Source organism: Balaenoptera musculus, chromosome 5, assembly GCF_009873245.2.
Source record: "Balaenoptera musculus isolate JJ_BM4_2016_0621 chromosome 5, mBalMus1.pri.v3, whole genome shotgun sequence".
Classification (NCBI taxonomy): Eukaryota; Metazoa; Chordata; class Mammalia; order Artiodactyla; family Balaenopteridae; genus Balaenoptera; species Balaenoptera musculus.
This window is the reverse complement of record NC_045789.1, coordinates 71,927,524-71,950,895: the sequence shown is the minus strand read 5'-3', so window position 1 is coordinate 71,950,895 and position 23,372 is coordinate 71,927,524. Positions and strand designations below refer to the sequence as shown.

Sequence of the window (23,372 nt, the reverse complement as noted above, 5' to 3'; positions counted from 1 at the left end):
GTTAGGGCTTGAAAAAGTGGTGAGTGAATGCATTGTTCAAATGGGACCAAGCAATAGTTGTGAAAGTAAATGAATGGAAAGGCAGGAGATTCTTTGACTCTCAGGTGAATAAAACCCTAAATAACACCTCCCCGTGAATCTCCAAAGGTCCTGGACAGTGTGACTTAAACAACTTGTACACAGCTTGAACTGTCATAAAGATTTCTCAAAAGGCTCACTGTAGATTTCCTCTACCCAGTCAGCATATGATTTTATTTACCTACAATTTCTCAGAAATACATCCATTGAGAAAAGCAGGGTCCATCAGTGCAACAACTATATCCCTTTTTATTTTAAAGTATTTTAAATTGTTTTAATGCACCAACCAAAAAGCAAATCATCATTCAAACCAAACAGCCTATTAGAGCCCCATCCTTAAGTGCTGTTTTGTCTCTGCTTATTATTCTCTCAACAGTGATAAAACAGAAATCATATGACCAAATGTGAATGCCAATACATTTCCAGGATAATATGAGCGACAGACAAATAGAATCCTGTAATGCCATCTCAAATAATCTTCAGAAAACTGTTAGGAGGGCAAAAAGTCCATAAAGTAAGGCGCAAGGGTAGGCAATTAGAAGCTGCTGTCCTTCCATGGCCAAGGCTGAAGTGACAATTTTGGAGGCTGAGAGACTACACCAGCCAATGATGACCAGTGCCAACACAGTTCCAAAGGTGCCCCTAGAGCAAAGGCAAAAGAGATGGTTATCTTACACCAGGAGAAAAAGAGGTTATTGAATCACAGCTGCCTCTGAAATGTCCTTGGTACAATATTTATAACCACTTTCTCAATTTGTAAAATGAGGGTGAGGAACCATAGGAACTCAAAGGCCTCAGCTATTTAGAAAATTTTTGAGTCAAGTTCACCATTAGAAGCTAAATATTTTATAGGTTGGTAAAAACTCAGATTATTGGAAACGGAAGAATTGACCTGCTGTCACTCTCATGAGTCAACATTCAAATCCCAACTTCTGAAATTCTTTTACATAAACTATGTTTAGAGGCTTCTTTTACAGCTACAGATTTCTTTTCCCCACTTTCTTCCTAAATTTACCCCCAGTATGAGCAGAAAAATGACTGGACCCGCATTCCAGTGGGGTTCCTACTCCCCAGCGCTCCCAGGTCCATGTCCTGGGTTTTTGCCTGGGACGGCAAAGCCTGACACAGCTCAGGGAGGGCACAGATGAAGCAGTAAGGCACAGATGTGTGTGGCCTCCCACCTCATTGCTGAAGATCACTTTGGCAAATAAAGGTGTGGATTTTTATAATATCGAAATGGATTTGTTCAAACTGGTGTCTTCAAAAAGTAACTGTGGAGACAGTTGGTTCTTTAGGAAGAAATGGGAATGAAGCGACTTAAAAAAATTGCAAAGTGAAATGGTCATTAGGTCAAGAGCTGCTAACTACCAACATATTGTTCTAGTTACTGTCAAACTATACTGTCTCACTTGATCCTGGTTGAATCTGAAATTGAGAATTGTGTTTATTATTTGTGAGAATGACAGAAATACCTGCTTTTAATAATTGAACCAAAGCAAAACAAGTGAAGAAGTGTACAATAGAGCTTATAATGCCTTAGATTATAAACAAACCAAAAATATTTTAAAACACTCTAGTAAATATTACATTTGTTGGTTTACTTAATATCTATTAGAAGTAAAATTTAGAGTGATTCAATTTACAGGTTTTGGTGAACAAAAATGTGAGATTATATATAATTCATTTGAATGTTATAGTAATATGCCCAAAAAGGCAATTTCAGTTTAATGGTCTTAGGTGTCAGATAGCTTATTCCCCATTAATATAATTTAAAGGATTTCTAATTCATCCTTTACATTTCAGAATGAAAATCTAATGAAAAATGTCCGGACCTCTGATGATTCTCAAAATTCAAGAGTTGTAGTTTTTATTTTCTTTCCCTAATAATCTGGAGTCATTTAAGATACCCCAAAGCTAAACTTTGATGGAAATAATGTCTAAAACCTAGAATTTTTAAATGGTTGATCATTATAGTATTCTTTGGCAAAAGCATCTGACAAAATGGAAGTTGTAAAACTGAACTCTGTAGTAACTTGTCAAACATCTGTACCAAACAACTTAGTAAACAGAACAGCTTGCTAAGGAACAGGATATACAAAAAGTGGAATTTTTCCATGGACAAGACTCAATAAATACACCTCTAACTCTCATTGTACTTATACATTCAGTTTCCATTTTCTGTTGTATTCCTCTCTTTTAAGTGTTAAGCACTCGCTGATAAAGTAAGAGTTTGCTCTGTTATTCTCAAGACTATTGCTTTCAAAATGAAACCATATTAAAACAAAAAAAGCATTTCCATCTATGTCATTCTCAATAACGTTATGAAGAAAATATCTGAGATTATATCTAAACAAAAATATTGAAGTCTTTCTAAAATGTTTATCTGGCATTGGCAAATTCTGTATGTAATATCCTATCCAGTATAGTGTTGATAACCTAAAACTTGGATTATCCAAGAAAAAAAATGTGAATTGTGTCTCCTTTGGATGTGGAAGAATGAACACTGATGGCAAATGTTTATTTCTAATTGGATTTGGAGCATGGCAGGTGACAAAGGACTATGTAATTACTTATACTCTTCCCAACCAAAGTGGTAGTGATATGCACTGCCCTGGGAAAGTGCCCGACAGAAGCATATCTACTGAATCCTCATTAATATTTTTGAATTGCAAATACTATCTGCCCAGGAAGGAAAAAAGAAAAAAAAATTGACTGAGCATATATGCTATAAAGTTCTCTAGCAGTAATATCCTCATTAGGGTTCCTGGGAATTCTGCAGTGCAAGGAGTCCAGCTGAGAAAGAACACTTGCTTCCCTCCTAGAAGGCAGAGTGCTTGGGAGCTGAAGCAATTTGTCAGTGTGCACCAGGCACTTACTCTTCGTAATTCAAACAAGTGAATTTTCTGTTGTTGGTTATATTACCCATGACGATAGTTCATACTGAACAATGTGACAACTTACAAAGTGCCAATTTTAAAGATAACTTGGTTTAATTTATTTTTTAAAATCATCGAAATGGGAACAGCACCTGAGCCAAAACCGACCTACTTTCCTGAATCTGTATGTAGCTTGTAATAGCCAGTTTCCCCAATCCCACTACTAAAATGATCAGAAAGGGGCTAACTGTTGTACTGGTGTGGCAAACCCTAGCGACGATCGTGCATGTGGGGTCAATTAGCACACACAGACACTTACTGCAGTGAAAAGAAGATGGCACAGCTGGACAGGATGACCATGGGAAGCAGGCAGTATCCCAGAATACTCGCCACACAGCCATAGGACACCCCTGAAGAGCTCATCAAGTTTAGTAAGGCGTGAATACCTCAGCAGCCAATGGCACTCGTGCCATACACGTAACCAAACTGGACTTTTCCTGCCTGAAACAACGGGAAGAAAACGGTTTGAACATAGAACAAACATCCAGAAGAAATCAGACTGTCAACAAAGCAGAGAGCATTTTCGAATCAATCACCTCAATGCTGTTCATGTCTTTGTAGTGTAAGTCTCGAGACTGGGAGTTCTGGAAAAAATACTGCCTGTAATATGGATTCCGGTCATGAAAACAAACACCACCACCTGCCCTCCTGGAGCTATACGTGAGATGGCACAAGCGTGCTTATATTTCCAGATTTATATTTTTTTATCATAGATTGCCTACTGGGCAATAGGTACTAGGCATAGGTAAGGATATATTTTTCTCCCCATATTTGTTGAACAATTAAGTGAATGAATAAGTTAATGAAAAAATTCCAATTTAGTCTTGGAGATTTGCAAAACATATTAGTAATATTAGCAAACATCTGTCAGATTTACTATGTTCGGTCCTATTCTAAAGATTTCACATATATTAATTTATTTAATCCACACAACATAATTAGTTGGTACCATTGTTGTACCCATTATACACATGAGGAAACTGAGGTGCGGGGAGGTTAAGGAACTTGCCCAAGGTAAAATAATGGTAAGCGGTGGAGCTCAGCTTTGAATCCAGGCAGTCCAGCTCTAAAATTTAGGTCTTTAACACCTGCAGGAGCTCGAACAAGTCCTAAACAAGGGGACTTATTTAACCTTATTTAAGCCAGTATACCCCAAACTTATCCGACCCCAGAATCCTTTGTTTTCATAATGCCTATTACCAGCTTAACTGAACAGACTTTATGAAAAACTGATTTATATAAACCAACTGATAGCAAATCACAAAAGAGGTATTGTTAAAGGAAGTCAGTAGTGTTCAGGATAGACCGCTGACCTGAGGATTCATCAAAATAGCCATCACCCACAGAGCACTAGAGACTTGTTCCTGAACCAGCACAGTTAAACTCATCCAGGGAAAGTCACAATCTACTACTGATTCAACAGAAGATATTTTAATGTTTGCTACCCGAGGATGCCAAAGCTCCAGTAAAGAATGCATGTCATTTTTATATATACATTAAGCTGGTTAGAACTTCTAGAGAAAGATTGAGGAGGCTGACTCCGGTTTTCATGGGAATTATTTGAAAACAACAAAGGATCTGGTAAGTTGATTCAGAGAGAGAGCTTTTTAGCTGTCCTTTTTTCTGCTCCATAGCTGTCCTTATGTCTTACAGAATAAAGAGATATTTATTTTGTAATTAGTTAATGGAGAATATGACCATTTTAATGTTTAAAATTGTCCAGCTATTTTGAAATTTTCTTCCTCTGCAGTTGGGGAAGTTGATCACTACTAAGTTCTTTCACAAAATGTCCCTGGGCTATGTTGCAGAATTCTCTGCTGCATTAGCCATAATAAGTCCTCCTGGCTATTTTGTGAAATAATGCCAATAATGCTAATGGACATGCTAAAAGAAACACATCAGTTATGTACTGCTCTATTGGGTGAGTTTGCTCCACTTGGAAAATAGTGACAATTTCAAATCACTTTCATGTATTAGAGAAACATTCTACTTAATATTTTAATTGGGTGGGATAATTCTGAGGTAGGAATAGTTGTAATGGTGAAACACAACTTCCCTGTACCCCAAAGGACACATAGCAGGACCATGACCCTAACCAGTTTTGTGCATGGGGTAAATAGAGGGTGGATAAAACTAATTTGGTAGTAAAATTGTCCTTTTCCATATCAGTTACTGACCTCTCTCCTTATCTCTTACTCTTGTTAGTTTATCTAATTTGAGGTACAATTCCATCTGGCAGGGCCAGTCCCATTTTTTTAAGTTGTTTCAAATTCTAACAAGGACTTGTAATTGAAATGAAAAATAAATGTTCAATTTCTTTTTAAATTCAAAAAATTTTAGGTCAGCCTTGTACCACCCTTATTACTACATCTTTACTTGAAATACTTCTTATTCTTCTGATTATGCTTTTATATTGGCCGTGCATGTTCCTTTTCCAGATCACACTCTTAGCTCTACTAGAAAAATTAAATGGAGCCATAGCTTTAAAACGCTTGTGTTCATGGTTTGGGGGGTGAAAATAATTTTAAGAGGAAGAATAAGTAAAATTAAATTTGTGTTGAGCGTTTGAAGCAGTTCTTTTTAGTTTGCTTCCTTCAACATGAAGAAAGTCCACTAAAAGGTGTTGTGCCTTATATCATTATAAATCATAAAAGTGATCAGTATGTGACTATGGATCTTACACCTCCAGAGATAATGAACAGATTTGAATATTGTTTCTGGATTTAGTTTTGCTTTCTCTAGTACAACGCATATACCAGCCCATAAAATCATCTTCTACATTTTAATCTTAGCTATCCAGGGCAGGGTTAACAGTCTCAAATGGACTCTAAGTTAAATTTGGCTTTATTAATATCCAGTGGAGTTTTTCGGTCCTTATTGTTCTCCATGTATCAGAATCAATTCTGAAGTAACCACATCTAATGGTAAAGTTGAAGTGAAATTATTTGCCTAAAAAGTTTGAGAAAATATGCACTTTTACACATTCCCTAAAATTTCACAACTGAAACGAACCTTAAGAACCACTTATATAAACCTCTTTTTTGATCTTCAAAATGAAAAAAAATGAAGGCCAAGAAATAGGAAAAAAAAAAACAGGTTCAGGATCACACCTGGAGGCAAAGTTAGGGGCAGATCCAATTTTTCCACTTTCAGTTGAGTTCTTTGCCTGTATTGCTTTGCACTTAAAACAAAAGAGAGGATATTTAAATAATTCCAACTAACATTATGCACCCAAAAAAGATCTTAATGGGATTAATGCTTTCCTTTAAGAGATGGTAATAGTAATATTTTCTACAGAAAAACAAACAGCTGTTATATTACAAATTACCTGAAAAAGAAAGATGAGTTAATATATTAAATTGATTGTTTCTGACAATTTGATTAATTGACATGGTCTTACTTAGCAGCTTAATCTAAGATTATCAAATTACTATGACCAAGACAGAAGGGATGTTAGAGACTAAATTAAAACTCTGGTTGATATAGTGTTAGATTTGTAGAGTATTTGCATTTGCTGTAGTTCAAAGGAAGAAATAAGACGCTATAACTAAGTACAATTGTATTGGATAAATATGATGTGATTATTGACCACACTACAATGCAGAAATTAGATTTCTATCAGAATTTCGACTAGTATTAGGTAATTAATAATGAAAAGTGAAGACTCATTTAGTTGCAAATACATTTTACAGCTACTTTTGAGAAGTATAGCTGCATTAGGGAAGTGGATAGCTGTAAGAAGGGAAAGTGAAATGAATAGTTATTTTAAGGACTTTTCTTAGAATCTTTAATTTCCTATATTACCTCTCTTGCCAAGTTTAGCTCTTTGTGCCCTAATGAAACTGTACTTGTCAGACTGGCTTGACTATCTTGTTCATCCTCTGTTTTTAATGTATTGTCATAACCTCCTTAATACAAAATCATAGACCTTTCTCATTTCTTCTTTTTCTTCCCTTTTTTGGGTGGAGAAATCATTTTTCTAAACTGTAAGCTAGAATACCTTCTAAACTTAACCTAGGTGGAAATATGTTTTTCTTTTTTGATGACTGAATATCATTACTCCCAGAGTTAAAGAATGAAAGAGGCCCATACACAAGACAAATGGAGATGTCAGGGGAAAAATGGCCTTCATAAAAAACAGAAAACTAAAATGATAGGGGAAATATACAGGTTGAATAAACAAATCACTGCTTATCGTTGCAAGTCAATTTATTCATAATAGCCTAACCAGAAACAAGGAGACTCATCTCATACCTAACAGAATATTTGAAATAGTCTAGAGATAGATACACCCCAGCAATGAAAATGATGAGTAAATAGAGAGGATTTGTCAAGTGTCACAACAGAAATCTCACAGAAAACAAGAAATAAAATTTCAGCTCTCTGTTTCCCAAATCCATGTGTTCCTCCAACTTTTTCAGATTGACAGTCTTCTCTAAACAACAAAAAAGACTTAATTACAAGAAAATCATTTATATGATTTCCTGCTTTGTTGAAAATCTGTCTTGGTGACCTGATTTTTGAAATTCTATTTAAATTTACATTTTTTATCTGTTGTAATACATGATGGCAGTTTCTCTTTGTCATTATGGTTCCATTAAATATGTCTCTCTCACCAAAAAAAAAATGTAGTTATGAATTAAACAAACAATTTTCACTTCATAAAGTGATATACTTTCTTCCGTATTTACAAAGACCTCTTCAAAATGACATTTGAAAGGACATGCATTAAAATCTGGTACTTGGCTGTGGTGTATGCAGAAGTAGAAATATAATGCTGTAAACATGAAACTTAGATAAACCAATGTTAGCTAAAAAAAAGAAAAAAAAAGAAAGATGTAGTGCTTGCTTCTGTCCATTACCAGAAGTAGAGCAGCTCCTAGCACCCCACAGAACAGGATGGGCCCAGTGAGGTCTGTTTCATTCATAATGCTGCCATCTGCTGGCTTCAGTGGGTTTAACACTGTCAAAGTTTTTTGCCATATGTGATCAAAGTTAATTCCAAGTTCTAAAAAGAAGAAGGGGGAGGAGATAATATAAATATAGAAAAATAAACATGAGTAATATTCTTTAATTAAAGTTAACAAATATTATTTATTTATTTAGCACTTTAATCTGATTGTTATACCTTCATAGTTTAAAGTTCTATGTAATATATAGCAACCTTAAAACAAAAGACTTTTTTTCCCCACACAATGAGCTGAAAGATATATGTTAGAGAAATAATTCCATCAAGGAAAAATTTCCCTACCTTCTGCAGCAAATATAAGCTTAAAATGCAGCCAAAAATGAGGAAATGGACGTTATACAGTAAAAACAAAATATAATGGTAGCTAACAAACCAAAAGTCCCATCTTAATGCCCATTGAGATAGTTCTTTCTCCTGCATTTTCTATTGCTAACACTTTTGAAACTTGTCCAACCAAACATGCATAATTTTCAGTTAGCAGTGTTATCTAATCTAAAGACACTTAGCCTAGGTCTGGGATTTTACTTATACTCTGCCTGATGAGAAGAGCAATAACATGCTAGCCGCCTGAAACTCCACAGAGGAGAAAAGGCAATGGCTCATTCAGCAAGTAAAAGCAATCATGGCGTGCATACATATTTTAATAAGGTCAGTGCTCTGTGTTGTTGAGTCTGTGTATTCAGAGATTAAATTCTTGAGACAATTAACCTTTCCCTTTTATGAGTGGTGATGGTAGAATAAAATATCCAAAAGCAGTGGGGCTCCGTGTCCATGAGTCTAAACTCAATTAGAAATTTCTAAATATTTCTCCAATGCCTTGTTTTTCAAAGAATTCTGACTGCCCTTTTACAGACCCCACTGCTAGATTCTGCTCCTCTTATATCTTTTTCATTAAAAAGAAAAAAAACCCAGCCGTTTGACATCCACTGAATATAGAAATAAATGCCAACATCACATCAGTTACTTTTCTCACCACTCCTATAAAGATTAACTTTAAGATGCATCTGGAGTAGAAAAAAAGGACATTCACAAAGGAGAATATAACGTCACTACTTAGGAACCAGTAATCAAGCTGATTACCCTCCTTCTCTCATTTTAAATTTGAATACAGGTGAGGTGGAGGTTAGGAAAAACTGGAGCTAAACTACTATAAAGTACATACATTTGAGCTAAAAAGAGTGGAATTCTTTTCAACTGAATATTTTTACAGAATTTTGCTGTAAGCCTTACAAGATTTACATGTGTTGGTCTTACTGACATGCATTGAGGCTGGTACTGTTATTTTATTCCTACTTTGTGCATCAGATGGCTGAGGTTTGGAGTGATGAACTTTTCCAAAGTCACAGAGCCAGTAATAGAAAACTAAATAAATAAAATAGTCCAATTAAAAAATGGACAGAAGAACTGAATAGAAATTTTTCCGAAGAAGACATACAAATGGCCAACAGGTACATGAAAATGTGCTTAACACCATTAATCATCAGGGAAATGCAAATCAAAACCACAATATCATCTCACACCTGTTAGAATGGCTAACATCAAAAAGACAAGAAATAAGTGTTGGCAAGGATGTGGAGCAAAGGGAACATTTGTGCACTCTTGGTGGGAATGTTTATTGGTGCAGCCACTATGGAGAACAGTATGGGGGTTCCTCACAATTTTTTTAAAAATAGAACTACTGTATGATCCAGCCATGCCACTTCTGGGAATATATCTGAAGGAAACAAAAACAGGATATCAAAGAGATATCTGTACCCCCATGTTGAAAGCAGCAACTGCCAAGACATGGAAACCACCGAAGTGTCCACTGATGGATGAATGTGTAAAAAAGTTGTGAGATATATATATATATATATACATACATACATACACATTGGAATACTATTCGGTCATAAAAAACAAGGAAATCCTGCCATTTGTGACAACATGAATGGCCCTTGAGAGCATTTTTCTAAGTGAAATAAGCCAGACAGAGAAAGTGAAATACTGCATGGTATCACTTGTATGTGGAGTCTAAAAAAATTTTGTTAGGTCAAACTCATAGAGTCGGAGTAGAAAAGTGGTTGCCAGGGGCTAGGGATAGGGTACAAAACAAGAGGGTACAAAAGAAAAAAAAGAATGCTTTTAATCATATAGCTGTGGTCGAGTCAATGTGCATCTAATCTCATAAGGTTTGTATTTTTTTGAAGTGAGCCCAGTTCTCCCATGTGAAGGATTGTCTCCCTAAATCATTGGTACCTGCCATTCAACTTCCCTTCCCAGGATTTAGTAACCCTCTTTGGTCAGAGACAGGGTATAATTCAACTTCTTTTATAGTTGTGTATACCACCTAAACACCTTGCAAAGCTGACATTCTACACACAGAATACCAGGTGAACTTTCAATGATCGCCATGACATAGAGTGACCTTGCTCTAAAGGGGCCTAGACATTTTTAGAAGGTCAGCCAGACATTGCCCAAACTAGGATAGAAAGTGGATCTTTCACTCTTTTCACATCCAGGTTGACAATTGCTAGCCAACCCAAGCTTGAAAAGAAAGAATTTGGATTTAATTTGAATTAAATTAATAGTGAGCAAATCATTTACGTTTCAACTTCCCTTTTTATTTTCACAGTGTATTTATATATCTCTTAATGAACATACACTTTGGAGGATATGAGTAGTTCACCAACTTAAAATAGGTTAGAATGTCCAATGTGATTTTTAAAATAGCAGAAGATTTTAAAAATTGAGAAATGCTATAGTTAAATTAATTTCAACTGAGGCTTATGTTGTTTTCAAACTTTATTTTCAATTTATATATTTACGTTAACAATATGTTTTCAGTATTTACCACAATAAAGTGGCCTTTAATTCAAAATACCTTTCTCCTCAAAAAGCATAATCATTATTCCTGAAGAAACCCAGATGAAAATGCTTTATGAGACATTATTACTGATATCAGCCATTTATTTGATGGCATAATTAACTTTTGCATGTTTCAACATGGAGTCATGAAACAACGAATGAACATAAGACCTACTAAATATTTTCATAAGAAAAAATATTTTATGTGTTTTTTACCAAAATACATCTCCATAATATTTTGTTTTCAAATTTATTATAAGGTATGCAAATGAGATACCTATTTATCAATTGTAGATACCCTAATATAACAAATTATTTTACAAGATAAAAAAAGATGAAACTGCTGTGAAATTTGAATGCAAAATTTATTGTTTTGCTGTCATCTAGTGGTAGTAAAGTATACAATATATATGTTATAAAAATGAATTAATATGTTTGTTTTCTATGCAAATTGTGGCATTGGCCTTTCAAATATAAACATCAGGCTATGCTACAAATGTAAATACCAAATATCACAGTAATTTTTCTAGTCTGACAGATTTGAATTGACTATTATTCTTCAAGATGCATTTGTTAACATTGATTATACACGATCAGATAGCAAAGGTTATCATTCTTACATAAAACGAAACAAGTCTTTTAGACAACAAAGTACTTAAGGAATAAACGAGTGCACATTCAAATAGCATGTTTTTGTGCAAGGGATGTTAATTATTATAACTTCATAATTTTTAGGCTGTTTTGGTGTACGCTCAATAAAAACTAGCAAATGTCTTTTATCATCTTATCCTAGAAATCCTGCCTATGGTCTTTTTATATCTTTTAGACAGATGAGGCTTGAGGCTTTCACAAAGTCACCCAGCCTGAAGAACATATTGGATCAGAGTCTAGAAATTTCATAGACTCAAAATGCAAAATTATATCAGATACTCTCTCTTCTAATATACTATATATTTGGTGGGGATAATCACAAAGAGAAAACAAAACAATCTAGGAATTTCTCTGAGATGTAGTAGGAGGGGAAATCTAGTATATTTCCTATTTGAAATTTAAGAAGACATCATGGGAGAATGTATTTGAGTTTAGAATATCAGAATGGAGGCATCTGAGACAAGTAGAAAAGATTATTTTCAGTAAATGTTACAGGAAAAATTGATTAATCATTAAAGAAAAGAAACAAAGTTAATTCTACTTCATGTACTAACTTAAAACAATTTTCAATGAATCAAAAATTTAAGTGAAAAACAAAAAATAATTCAAAAATTTAAGAATCTACCAGAGGATATAAGCAGTATCTAGAGCTGGAGAAATATATTCTAAACAAAAGAGCAATTGGAAAGAAAAGTTACCAAGAGAAATATTGTGGAGTTAAAAACATAAACATGATTAATAAAATGACTATATGCCCTAAAATCCCATAAACAAATTAGATGGCAAGCACAACCTAGGAAAAAAAAGCTTGAAATACATATTCCAGACAATAATTAATATCTTTACCATATAAACATCTCTATAAATAAAAAAGGAAAGGAAAAATCTTAAGATTCCAATAGGAAATCTGGCAAAGAACTTGAAAAACAGAAAGAAGTAAAAACATGTGAAACAATAAACATATGAAAAAAACATATAAAACTGTCAATAAACATATGAAAAAAGTGTCTAACTTTTCTAGTAACCAAGAAATAAAAAGTATTATTTTTTGCCTTTTTGCCTATCAAATTAACAAAGACATTTCATATTCTACTATGGAGGTCTGTTGGCTCATTATTTTTCTAGATAAGCCTGACAGTGTAAATGACTTTTGACCCAGTAATCCCAATGTTATAGTTCCATCCTAAGGACAGATTCTGTACAGGTCAAAGTTTTTACTATGATATTCACCAAAGCATTATTGATTATAAAGAACGACCTCTATGGTAGATTTAAATTATGGTACTCGTATATAGTAAAATATTATGAAGTCATTACATGTCATATTTTCAAATAACATTTAATGACTTTAAAGAATGCATGTATAGAAATGCTTATGATATAAAGTAACTTTAAAAAATACAAAACTTTATGCCCATAGTATGATCCAACTTTTATTTTTAAGTATTTACCAATATCTTCATAGTCAAAGAAATATAGTATTTCATTTTTTAGTGTATATATATATATATATATTCACAGAAAAACAGAATAAAGGATGGAAGAAATTACATCAAATTATTAATGATAGTCATGTCTCAGAGACAAAATATTTGGTGATTTTTTAATATCTTTATTCATATGTTTCTATATTTTCCAAATTTCTATTTTGAATATAGATTACTTTTATAATTAGTCAATTGATAGGTTTTTTTTACGTAGAGATGTTGGTGGAGTCAAGGAAAATTCTTGATGCGAATAGCTTATACTTTTCAGGTGTTAGATATCCGATGCAGAGGCAAATTAGAATGAATTGGTTAAGCGTAATTGATCCAAAAACTTAACTGGCTTCTAAAGAGCCAACAAATCGATTATATAAATCTCTGTGCTTTTCTGAATGGTTTAAATCTTTCCTCTTTTATTAATTTTGAAGGCAAAGAGAGAAGAATGTTTTAATATCAGGTGGCTGTCTGTGTTCATAAGAAGCAAACAATGATCTTTTGATGTAAAATATTGGGAATTTTAACCTATCCCTTTTCACTGGACTACATACAAAAGAGTTAGAGCAGTTAGCCTGTGAATATTTCTCCTTGGCTTCCAAATTTAAATCTCCTTGAACTTTAGTTTTCTAGCATCATGTTGACATTCCTTAAGAACAAAAGCGGCAGATATAAATTGGCTGGATTAAAAAAAAAAAATCAATGGATGGAAGATGCCTGAAATCTTTGGAGGCCACCTTTAACTGCAAGGGTCCCCAGGTTTCCTTGCCACCAAGAGTGCTATTTACTGGAATCATATTCCTTCCCACTTAGTCGTATCTAGCTGAGATGTGCGGGCTCACATGAGCCAGGAAGGGAAAAAAACCTGTCTTTTCTCCATGACAACAAAAAAAGAATATTGAGAAACTACCCCCTTTGCTCCCAGGCAAACATAGCAGAAAATAGTAAGATATGCTGGTGGTTACTCTGATATAATCACTCTGCCAAAATATGTCTTCACTGTTGTCTAGATATGGTCAGGGAGTCCGCATTCAAGAAACAGTGAAGAAACATTTAAAAACTGCAAGACTAGCACAGCAATAGCTCGTATCTACTTCCAATCGTCCCCACACATACAGGAGACAAACTCCCAAAGGCTTAAGTGTGTTGGTCTGGCAGACTCTTGTTTATATGTGGAATAATCACATAGAACACTGTGTGCGGCAGGCTGACAGCGCACATTAAGAGCTGATTATTGCTATTGTTCTTTGAGCTGTACACACATTAATAGCACTGCCTTAACTTATCTTCTAGTAAAGGAGGCTCTTCATCAAAACTGTCAACGTAAGAAGATGGTGAATAATAATCCTGGTTGGATGCTGGCTGAAAGAATTGTCCCGCATAACTTGATGACACGAGCATCTCTGGTGGGACGAAGGCAGGCTGAGGCCGCTCACTGGCCTGTTGTCTAGAAAAAGGAAGATACTGATATTTACACATCTAAGAAAGGGATATTACGACAAATCAAGGAAGGAAACTACGATTTTCCTTTTATGATTTCTCCTAGTTTTTATGACTATTTACCCACGAAAGAATTAACTTGCTTGACGTTTAAATTTAATCAAAAAAAGAAACAGTAACTAATTGTGAGAAAACTCTCTAGAAGAATGATCCACATTGACTAACATGTATTGTTAATTTACAATGTGCTGGACACTCTCCTTCACATTTTCTCACGTAATTAAAACTCTGCAAAGTAAAAACCGTAGTTTTAATCCCATTTTACCGAAAAAGAAATACAGGTTCATGGAGACTGAATGACTTGCCTGGTAACACACAGTAACATTCAGGTGTTGGACTGTGAACTGAAACTGTCTTTCTGAGCAGCGCCCTGATCCCTACACAATGCTGCTTTTTCACTGATTTTCAGGGACATTCACCAAACAGGACATTCCCTATAAATCCGTGGAGGCAGCAAGTAAAAAATCATAGTCATACTAAGTGAAGTCAGCCAGACAGAGAAAGACAAATATCATATGCTATTGCTTATATGTAGAATCTAAAAAAAAAAAAAAAAAAAGATGCAAATGAACTTATTTACAAAACAGAAATAGACCCACAGACATAGAAAACAAACTTATGGTTACTAAAGGGGAAAGAGGGGGAGGGATAAATTAGGAGTTTGGAATTAACATATACACACTACTATGTTTAAAATAGATAATCAACAAGAAGAACCTACTGTATAGCACAGGGAACTATACTCAATATCTTGTAATAACCTATAATGGAAGAGAATGCAAAAGAAGAATATATATATATGTATAACTGAATCACTTTGCTGTACACCTGAAACTAACACAACATTGTAAATCAACTGTATTTCAATAAAAATTTTTTAAAATCAAAATTTTAATAGTAGTCAATTCATAGGAAAAAAATAAACACATAAACTGACCGTTGTCCATCAAGGAGTAGACTTTTTAGCTCTGGCTATTCCCAGACAGTTACTGACAATCAAATTATCTTTGAGAACCTGACTTAAAAGTCTTCCATAATTGGCTTCACTGTCCGTCTTTTGAAATGTGCAATTTAGTTTTGTTGAAGCACCATATTACAATATTTCCTTGATTGTGCTTTTATTTGGTTTTTATTTCACCACTTGTGTGAGAAAGTTGGAAAACAATCTTAGTACATAACTTCTTGCAGGAAGAGAAAGGAAGGAAGAAAAAAGGGCTCATCTGTGAGGTTATTTGGTCATTTCAAATTGTTTTTACCGAAAGGAAAGGGAAGGGAAGGAAAGGAAAGGAAAGGGAAGGGAAGGGAAGGAAAGGAAAGGGAAGAGAAAGGAAAGGGAAGGGAAGGGAAAGGGAAGGGAAGGGAAGGGAAGGGAAGGGAAGGGAAGGAAAGGAAAGGGAAGGGAAGGGAAGGGAAGGGAAGGGAAGGGAAAGGAAAGGAACATGAAAAGTGGTCCTTGATTTCCTTGATTACAGAGCATCTTAATTAGCTCTTTGAGAAGGTAAATACTGAAATTTTGATGATTTCTAACTCAACACATGATTCCAAATTTCAACTGAATTAGACCAAAATAAACACTGGACTCTGGCTGCTAGGATTTAAATATTACCTTTGTTAACAGGCATCTCCTATTCCTGTAAAAAATCATTTCAAATAACTGTGAAGTGAGTGCAAAAGCCTCCTTTAGAACGACTGGCAACATTCTTGGTCATATTTCCCTTCTTTTGCTTTCCAACTCTATGTATTATATTTCTGCCTGTAATGCTAGTCCCATCGTAGGGTGTATCCTGAACCAAGTAGAGTGTTTAGCAAACAGGACTCCTGGAGTCCAACTGCCTGGGTTCAAATCCCAATTTTATAATCTTAGGCAAATCATTTTACATTCTGTGCTTCAGTTTCCTCATCTGTAATATGAAGACAATAATAGAACTCATAAGGTTATGATGAATTAAATTAGCTGAAATAAATAAAGCACTTAGGTTAGCATGGGGCACACAAAAAGTGATCAATAAGCATTAGCTAAGTATATGTCTGCTCTTCTCTTCCCGAGACTGACACTGAAGCATTCCAGACACCTTCCTCACACCCTGGAACAGCATCTTCTATATTTGCAAATAGTTGTCTCCCAGTCTGCCACTTCCTCAGAGAAAACAACATTAATAGGAAGCCAAGAGTTTGTATCCCTTCTGTGCTGATCATCTCTAGCTTTTTCCCATTTTGGTTTCCCTGGAACACCTAGACTGACTTCGACAACATCCCACCCACCCTGTGTTTTCCTACCAGGAGAATCTCCACTACACTCATGCCTGGCTTTCCGTCTCTAAGCCATGAAGCGATGGCCACACCTGGCCCATATACAAACCCTCTGAATGCTCACTAATTCTTCAATATTCCCCTTTTCACCACCTATACATGGGGTTATACAGTTCCAACCAGCCTGAAGAGGCTTGTCTTTACTTAGATGATATTGTGTTAAGATACGGCATGGCCTCCAGCTTGCGAAAAATATTTAACTGTTTCTGAGGCAACAGGACTTAACATTCACCTTCCAATGTAAATACAGAAGATCGCTGTTAGAAGACTCAGTTATAATTTCTGTGGTTTCAGAATTATGTTTGTTGCACAGAGTCAGTTTTCTGTCGCATCACATAATCAATAGGTACATATTTTATTAGAGGCTTTGTTTTTCCAAAACTATATGGACTTCCATCATGAGGGTCAATTGATGCTCCTTTCCTTTGTCAGTCTGATCCCTGGGGGAATGGGCTTGTATGACATTCCCAGATCCTGGCTCAGCCAGCGGGTACACATAATGATGTGGCATTGACAGTGCCATTAACTATGTTTGAAACACTAAAGGAAGATCAGGTCTAGAGATTCAGAAAAGCTGATGATTCAGTATCTATCTGTTAAAGTCCCACTGAAACATTCAAAGGGAGTTTTCCATTTGTCGTCACCTTTCTGCAGAAACAGCTATTTCTTACTCTAAATAATTGGAATAGATTTCCCATTTCAAAAGTTGGGAAACTGCAGTGGGAAAATATAGCCTAGAAAACTGGCTGCAGTCACTGGAAATAACGCCTATCTGAATGACTGGATAGTTAAGTTGTTTTTTGAATGAGAAAACTCCATCTTGTTCATCCTAAAATAAGAAAACTTGTTTAAAAATATAAATATCTTCATTCATAATAAGCACAGTCAACCAGCTTTCAGATCACTATGTCATTCATTGAGCATAACAAGTGTTTTAAAAATGAGCTCTCATACTGAGGAGGAGGGAATGGGGCAGGGGACAGGGAGAGAGAAAGAGACTAATCGATTATAACTAGCTACTGGATTCCTATGTCTTTTGCCAGTATGATGAGCATCTTATTCTGATTTGGGGTACACTTTAATTGAACTATTCACTGTATGAATAAAAGATCAAGTTTCTGGAGTTATTTGATGCACACTTGTAAATCACTGACCTGACTCCATGTTTTACGTACCTCATAAAAGTACCACAGCTAATATGCCCTTTTCTAATTCCTGAGACTTGCAGTGTGGGTTGGAATTTAAATGTTACCACATCCAAATCAGGACTTGGATTTAAATGCTAAGCATCTGAAGTAGGCCAGGCCATCAACCTGATGCAATATAATCATAACTTGCCCTCACTTGGTTATATTAATTTCCACCTCCTTGTCATCTCGATTTCTGGTCAACATTGATATGTGCAATCAAATGGAGAAAGAAAACTGGGTGGGCTGGGGTGGAGGGAGAAGGCTGTGGTTTGAGTCCCTGCTTAAGGAGACAGTTTTGTCTCTCTCTTATTGGACTTTTCAGTTTCGTTTAGTCTGAAAATGTGGATTGCAGATGCTGCCCAAGTGCTTATTCCATCTGGAGAAGAGAAGGGAGAAAAGAAACAGCAGGCCACTGGAGCCTTTCAATAAAACAGGAGCACAGAGCTGAAAAATCCTATTAGATAGCTTTCATGTGGATTATATATTTTGAGTTACCATCCTGTAATACCTTCATGCTCAAACTACTCCCTGGGCCATCATACACTTTTCTGTTTTTTCTCGACCTTCCAAACTGTAAATCATAAATGAAATAAAATTAAGTTCTTTTTCTGTTGTTGGATTCAGCAATGATTGAGCCAATTCTAGACAGCTTTATCCTTTTCCCCCATTTTTCTTATAAATATTTTAAACACATTTAATTTGCCTGGTGATAATATTCAGATAGATAGGTAGATAGAGGTATGGATTGCTTTTCATTTTAAGAAGTTCTTATGGCAATTTGACTAATGCTAGACAACAAAGACTAGGGGCATGAATGAGATAAAATTCCAGATATTTAATTTCTACAGTTTTAAAAACATTAGTTACCAATGCCTTTCCCTATCGCTTTAGAGCAGTGGTTCAGCACGAGTAGTTAGGATGCAGCTTGTGAAAACGGCGCCTATCTGCCTGTGTCTGCAGGAGTCATCAGCCCATAAAAACAACGTCCAAATTGTCTTACGGTGTAGTTGGAACAGAAGAGTCCCCACTGCCTGTTGTATTTATTCTGTTTTTTCCTCCTTATTCTGGAGTTTTCAAGATACTTATCTGTGTTCGAAAAATAAACTTCAAGAATTAATAAATTTGAAGTATTTCTTATGTGGTTATTTGCCCTAAACTTGTTGGAATGGCACAGTAACCACACATCCCAGTTTGCCTAAGATGATCCAGTTTATTCTTATTGTACCAACATTGTTATTAATAGCACACATTTTACTCTCAAAAATGCCTTGATTTTACAATAAATTATATGCCCCTTAGTCTAGTCCAACAACCTTGGACTAGCCTAACCCCATTTTTTACTAGCTGTGTGACCTTGGAAAAATTCCTTAATTTCTCTGTCCCTTCTCACAGTTCACTAATCTAAAAGAACATCTAAAGAAGCAACTGCGTAACCAAATGCACGTTTAAGTGACTTGGCAACAGTGTCCATTGCTTCTGCAAACTATAGTTATATGAAAAAATAACATATATATTATAATGGTTTTACTTCAACACACACTTTCCTGCACATTACCACAATTGTTCTTCAGACAATTCTCACGAAGTAGGTATTATTAACATCCTTATTTCTCAGTTTAACACACTCAGTTGGGGAAGTTTTCTTTCCCAATGTGACAAAAAACAGATGCCAGAGCCAGAACTTGAACCAAATCCTTCTCATTCTAACTGCCCTATTTGGGGCACTAGTAGAGGGTAAATACTAAATTCTTAATCATTTTTAAAATTTATTTTCAACTCAAGTTGAATTGTCAACTCAAATAACTAACACATTCTGAATTATGTTTATCTCGATTTCAGTTAGGAATTGCCACACTGTATTATAATAGCATATTTAATTGTCCCCCTCTCCAACATAAATTTTTTAATTTTGTGAGGGAAAAGATTATGGATTTCTTCTTTATTTTTGGGTTTATAGTGCCTTTCTTAATTTCTGACACACAAGCAGGCACTCAATAAATATTTATTAAGTTGAATACAATCGGTTTCTTGAGCAGTGTCCTGGAAAATATCAGGTAAAAGGAAAATGTTTTCTGTCTGTCCAGGGCCTGTATTCATGCTCCCTGTTAAGTGATGTTTTGAAAAGAGGAGACAAGTCTTTCACCTATAAACAGGCCTGAGGCGATCAGGGGCATTCATGGAAAACTGAATTCATTTCTCTGCCCTTTCCTAACATTTCTTCTTGGGCATTTTACGGAGATACAGCGGGGAGAGGTTTTGCTTCCCCCAAGGGAACCTCCCTACCTGAAACCCCCTGTCAAAATATTATGACTTCTTAAAATGAGAACATATTTTCTCAATGTCAAGTACTTACTTTCTAGATCCATAAAGATTTCCATAGGCATTAGAATCATTATAACTCTGCTCCTGATTATCAATGTTATAATTAGATTGGTAAAAGTCGGAGTCAAATTGTCCCAAGTTTGACATCCTGAAAAATAAGAGTGAAAAATGCAGAAGTTTAGGAGTCAATGAAAGTTCCTTTGAGGTATTTACGATAATAAACAGATGCTCTGATTATGACAGGATTCCTATTAGAGAACAAGGTAGTCTTTGAGTGGGGAAAGGGTGTGGAAATGTATGCTAGAAAGTCATTTACAAAACCTATATCTTCAACTAACTTTTGTGAAGTTTTCACTCACTAGGACTGTGACTTTGACTAAATTGACTTTAACTGATCTGAAAAAAACCATTCTTCACCTAATACCTTATTCTCAGCAGTTTAAGAGAAAAAGTTTAAAAGTTGGTATACATCTAGAAAGTTTTCCCTTAAACAATGTTAGTTCCCCACTTTAAGAATATATATATAGAGAGATAGATATACATATATATATATATATATATATATATATGTGTGTGTGTGTATCTATCTATTTATATATATATATATATATCTTGTTGCAAGGCCAGAAAGCAAATAGCTAATAATAATAATATTTGTTTGATTTTCTCATAGAGCTTTAAAGCGTGCTAACATCCTCTCTTCTCCCCAAAACATAGACAAAACTCTAAAAACTAATCTCCTAGTTCTCCTTTATAATTCCTAAAAGGTGTTCAAAACATTTTCCTTTTCTCTTGCCCTGCCTGCTGCACCTGGGCTTATGCTAAGTCAGAGGGAGAAAGGCTCAATTCTGCTACAGGAACAGAGTCTATCTTTCCATACACTATCTACATAGTTTTTATTCACTTCTGGGAATGAAGAGGAGTGCATGATCTTGGTATAGACCTAACGGCTTAGAATAGCAGAGGGAAAAAGAAAGACTTGACAGGAGGAAAAGGTGAGGGAAGAAAACAATAGCAAAGTGAGTAATAGTGTCTCTTTGGATGAAAATTAGAGAATGGAGTAAAGAATCTTTTCAACCTGACAGATATGGTTTTCAACTCAATACTTTAACCTTTATTTTTTCTTTGAAAAGCTTTCTATTTCAAAAGAATGAATTTAAAAATCACTAGCAGTAATCCATATAATTATAATAAATCTATGGGATACTACTTATAATAAATTTCAAATGAAACTGCATAAACAGCCTTAGCTCTAAGGGCCTCATTAATCAGAAATATTCAAGTAACAGTTGTCAAATATATCAAATTTTTTTCAGCTCAGTAAAAATACAGAAAGCTTTTCTAAAATTAGATTCATACATCTGATATAATAAATCAAGATTTTTCATTAGTAATGTGTATAAAAGTAACTATGAATTATATAAACTAAAATCAGGACTAGGAGAGTGTTAAATCTTTTAACAACTTATAATTTAAAGAATTTAAAATTTAAGAGCAGAACTTTCTCAGTCCATGAAAATATGTTATTATAAAGCATAGAGAGTAATATTACTGGAAAATACAGTAAGTTTTCAGAACATGCAAAGCTTTATGTAATATGACTATAGGTATTAAAGTCCTTACATAACCCAGCTTCATATTTTGTTTAAATGCCAAATTTTTTAGAAGGATCAGACACATACCTTTATATTATTTTAGTCGAAAGATCCTCCAACAAATGTAGCTTTATTTGAGAAATTTTTAACAAATCAGCTCATGAAAAGATGACCTGCTGGCTATATATATAAGCTTCTAAATTTGTACTCTGACACTCTGAACAGATGCTACAGCCAAAAAAAAAAAAAAAAAAAAAGCCTGCCAAAAGCCAAACACAGTAGCTTGTAATACTTGTTAAAGTGTATAAACACAGTGAATGGTGTAGAGACAATTTGGTAAAGTAAATGGTGGATTCAGTTTCCTTCTGTGACTAATGTACCCTTAAACAATGATTTAAAGTCATTTATTTGAGGCAAACAATAAAGAGGCCTTAACACTCCTTCTGCTTTTTAGCCTATAAGAGTATATTCACCCTAGACAAGATTTCCTAATAATATGTAGTAAAAATCAATATATGGTACACGATCTTAGCATGACAATCTTAGCAACAATCTGAAAATGAGTGTTATCAATTTTATCCAAATCTGAACCATTCAATTTATATAAACAACGTTTAGGAAGACTACCCATGATCTACCTCTGATATTTTTCCCTACTTCTTACTTCCCCATCACAGCCCCAAATGGATACACTAATGTGATCTAGGAGCACTCCTCATTTATAGGGCATGTTCTCTCTCATTTTTGAGCCTATCTTGACCACTGAAAGGCACGTATGATATTGTGATTTATAAGAAAAATATATATCTGGTCATTCAGTTGACCAAAATACATTTCTCATATATATATTTGGTCTTTGCTCATGGTTCCTCACTCATAGCTCCCAAAACCCTTGGAATTTTCTAAGTGTTGAGAGTGACAAAGGTGTCTCGGTATGTTAATGAAGTGATTTTGGGACGTCACCTAAGGATGGGGGCTGGCTGCCAATGGAGCCAGTAATGTGATTAGAGGGTTGGAACTGTCATTCCTATCCTAACCTCTGAGGAGGGAAGAGGGTCTAGATGTTGAATCAGTTGCCAATGGCCAATGATTTAATCAATCATGATTATATAATGAAGCTTTCATAAAACCCCAAAAGGATGGTGTTTGGAGAGCTTCTGGATTGGTAAACATGTGGAGGTGCTGGGAAAGTGGCATCCTTGTGGAGAGGGCATGGAAACTCTGCACCCTTTCACCATACCTTGCCCTATGAATCTCTTCCATCTGGCTGTTCCTGAGTTATATCCCTTTCAAAGTAAACTAATAGTCTAGTAAGTAAATTGTTTTCTCTGAGCTCTGTGAGCCACTCTTGCAAATAAGTTGAATCCAAGGAGAAGATTGTGGTAACCTCTGATTTATAGCCCATGGGTCAGAAGTACAGGTAACAACTAACAACCTGGTCTAGCTACTGGTATCTGATGGGAGTTGGGGGGACATTCTGTTGGGACTGAGCTCTT

At 35.0% G+C, this 23,372-nt stretch overlaps 1 protein-coding gene across 2 annotated transcripts; it reads right to left on the bottom strand.

Annotated features, from left to right (window-relative positions):
• Positions 1-302: 302 nt before the first annotated feature.
• YIPF7 (Yip1 domain family member 7) lies at positions 303-22,063 on the bottom strand. 2 transcript variants are annotated; one of them, XM_036853786.1, is made up of 6 exons: positions 21,964-22,063; positions 20,313-20,429; positions 14,246-14,406; positions 7,877-8,022; positions 3,274-3,455; positions 303-720 (listed from the first exon to the last, which is right to left on the bottom strand). In XM_036853786.1, the coding sequence occupies exons 2-5, from the start codon at positions 20,426-20,428 to the stop codon at positions 3,402-3,404; spliced, it is 477 nt and encodes a 158-aa protein (XP_036709681.1). In that variant the 5' UTR covers position 20,429; positions 21,964-22,063; the 3' UTR covers positions 303-720; positions 3,274-3,401. The 2 variants fall into 2 exon arrangements, with proteins under 2 accessions (XP_036709681.1, XP_036709682.1); XM_036853787.1 differs by lacking the exons at positions 303-720; positions 3,274-3,455; positions 7,877-8,022 and having other exon boundaries at positions 13,000-14,406.
• Between the last annotated feature and the right edge of the window lie 1,309 nt (positions 22,064-23,372).

Excerpts from the sequence above, each read along its gene's own strand:
- YIPF7 (XM_036853786.1), bottom strand. The coding sequence starts at position 20,428 with ATGTCAAACTTGGGACAATTTGACTCCGACTTTTACCAATCTAATTAT. Across the intron at positions 8,023-14,245 it reads AGAGCCTCCTTTACTAGAAG|AACTTGGAATTAACTTTGAT; the intron begins ATAAGTTAAGGC and ends TCTTCTTTTTAG. Across the intron at positions 3,456-7,876 it reads TAGGAGCTGCTCTACTTCTG|GCAGGAAAAGTCCAGTTTGG; the intron begins GTAATGGACAGA and ends CCGTTGTTTCAG.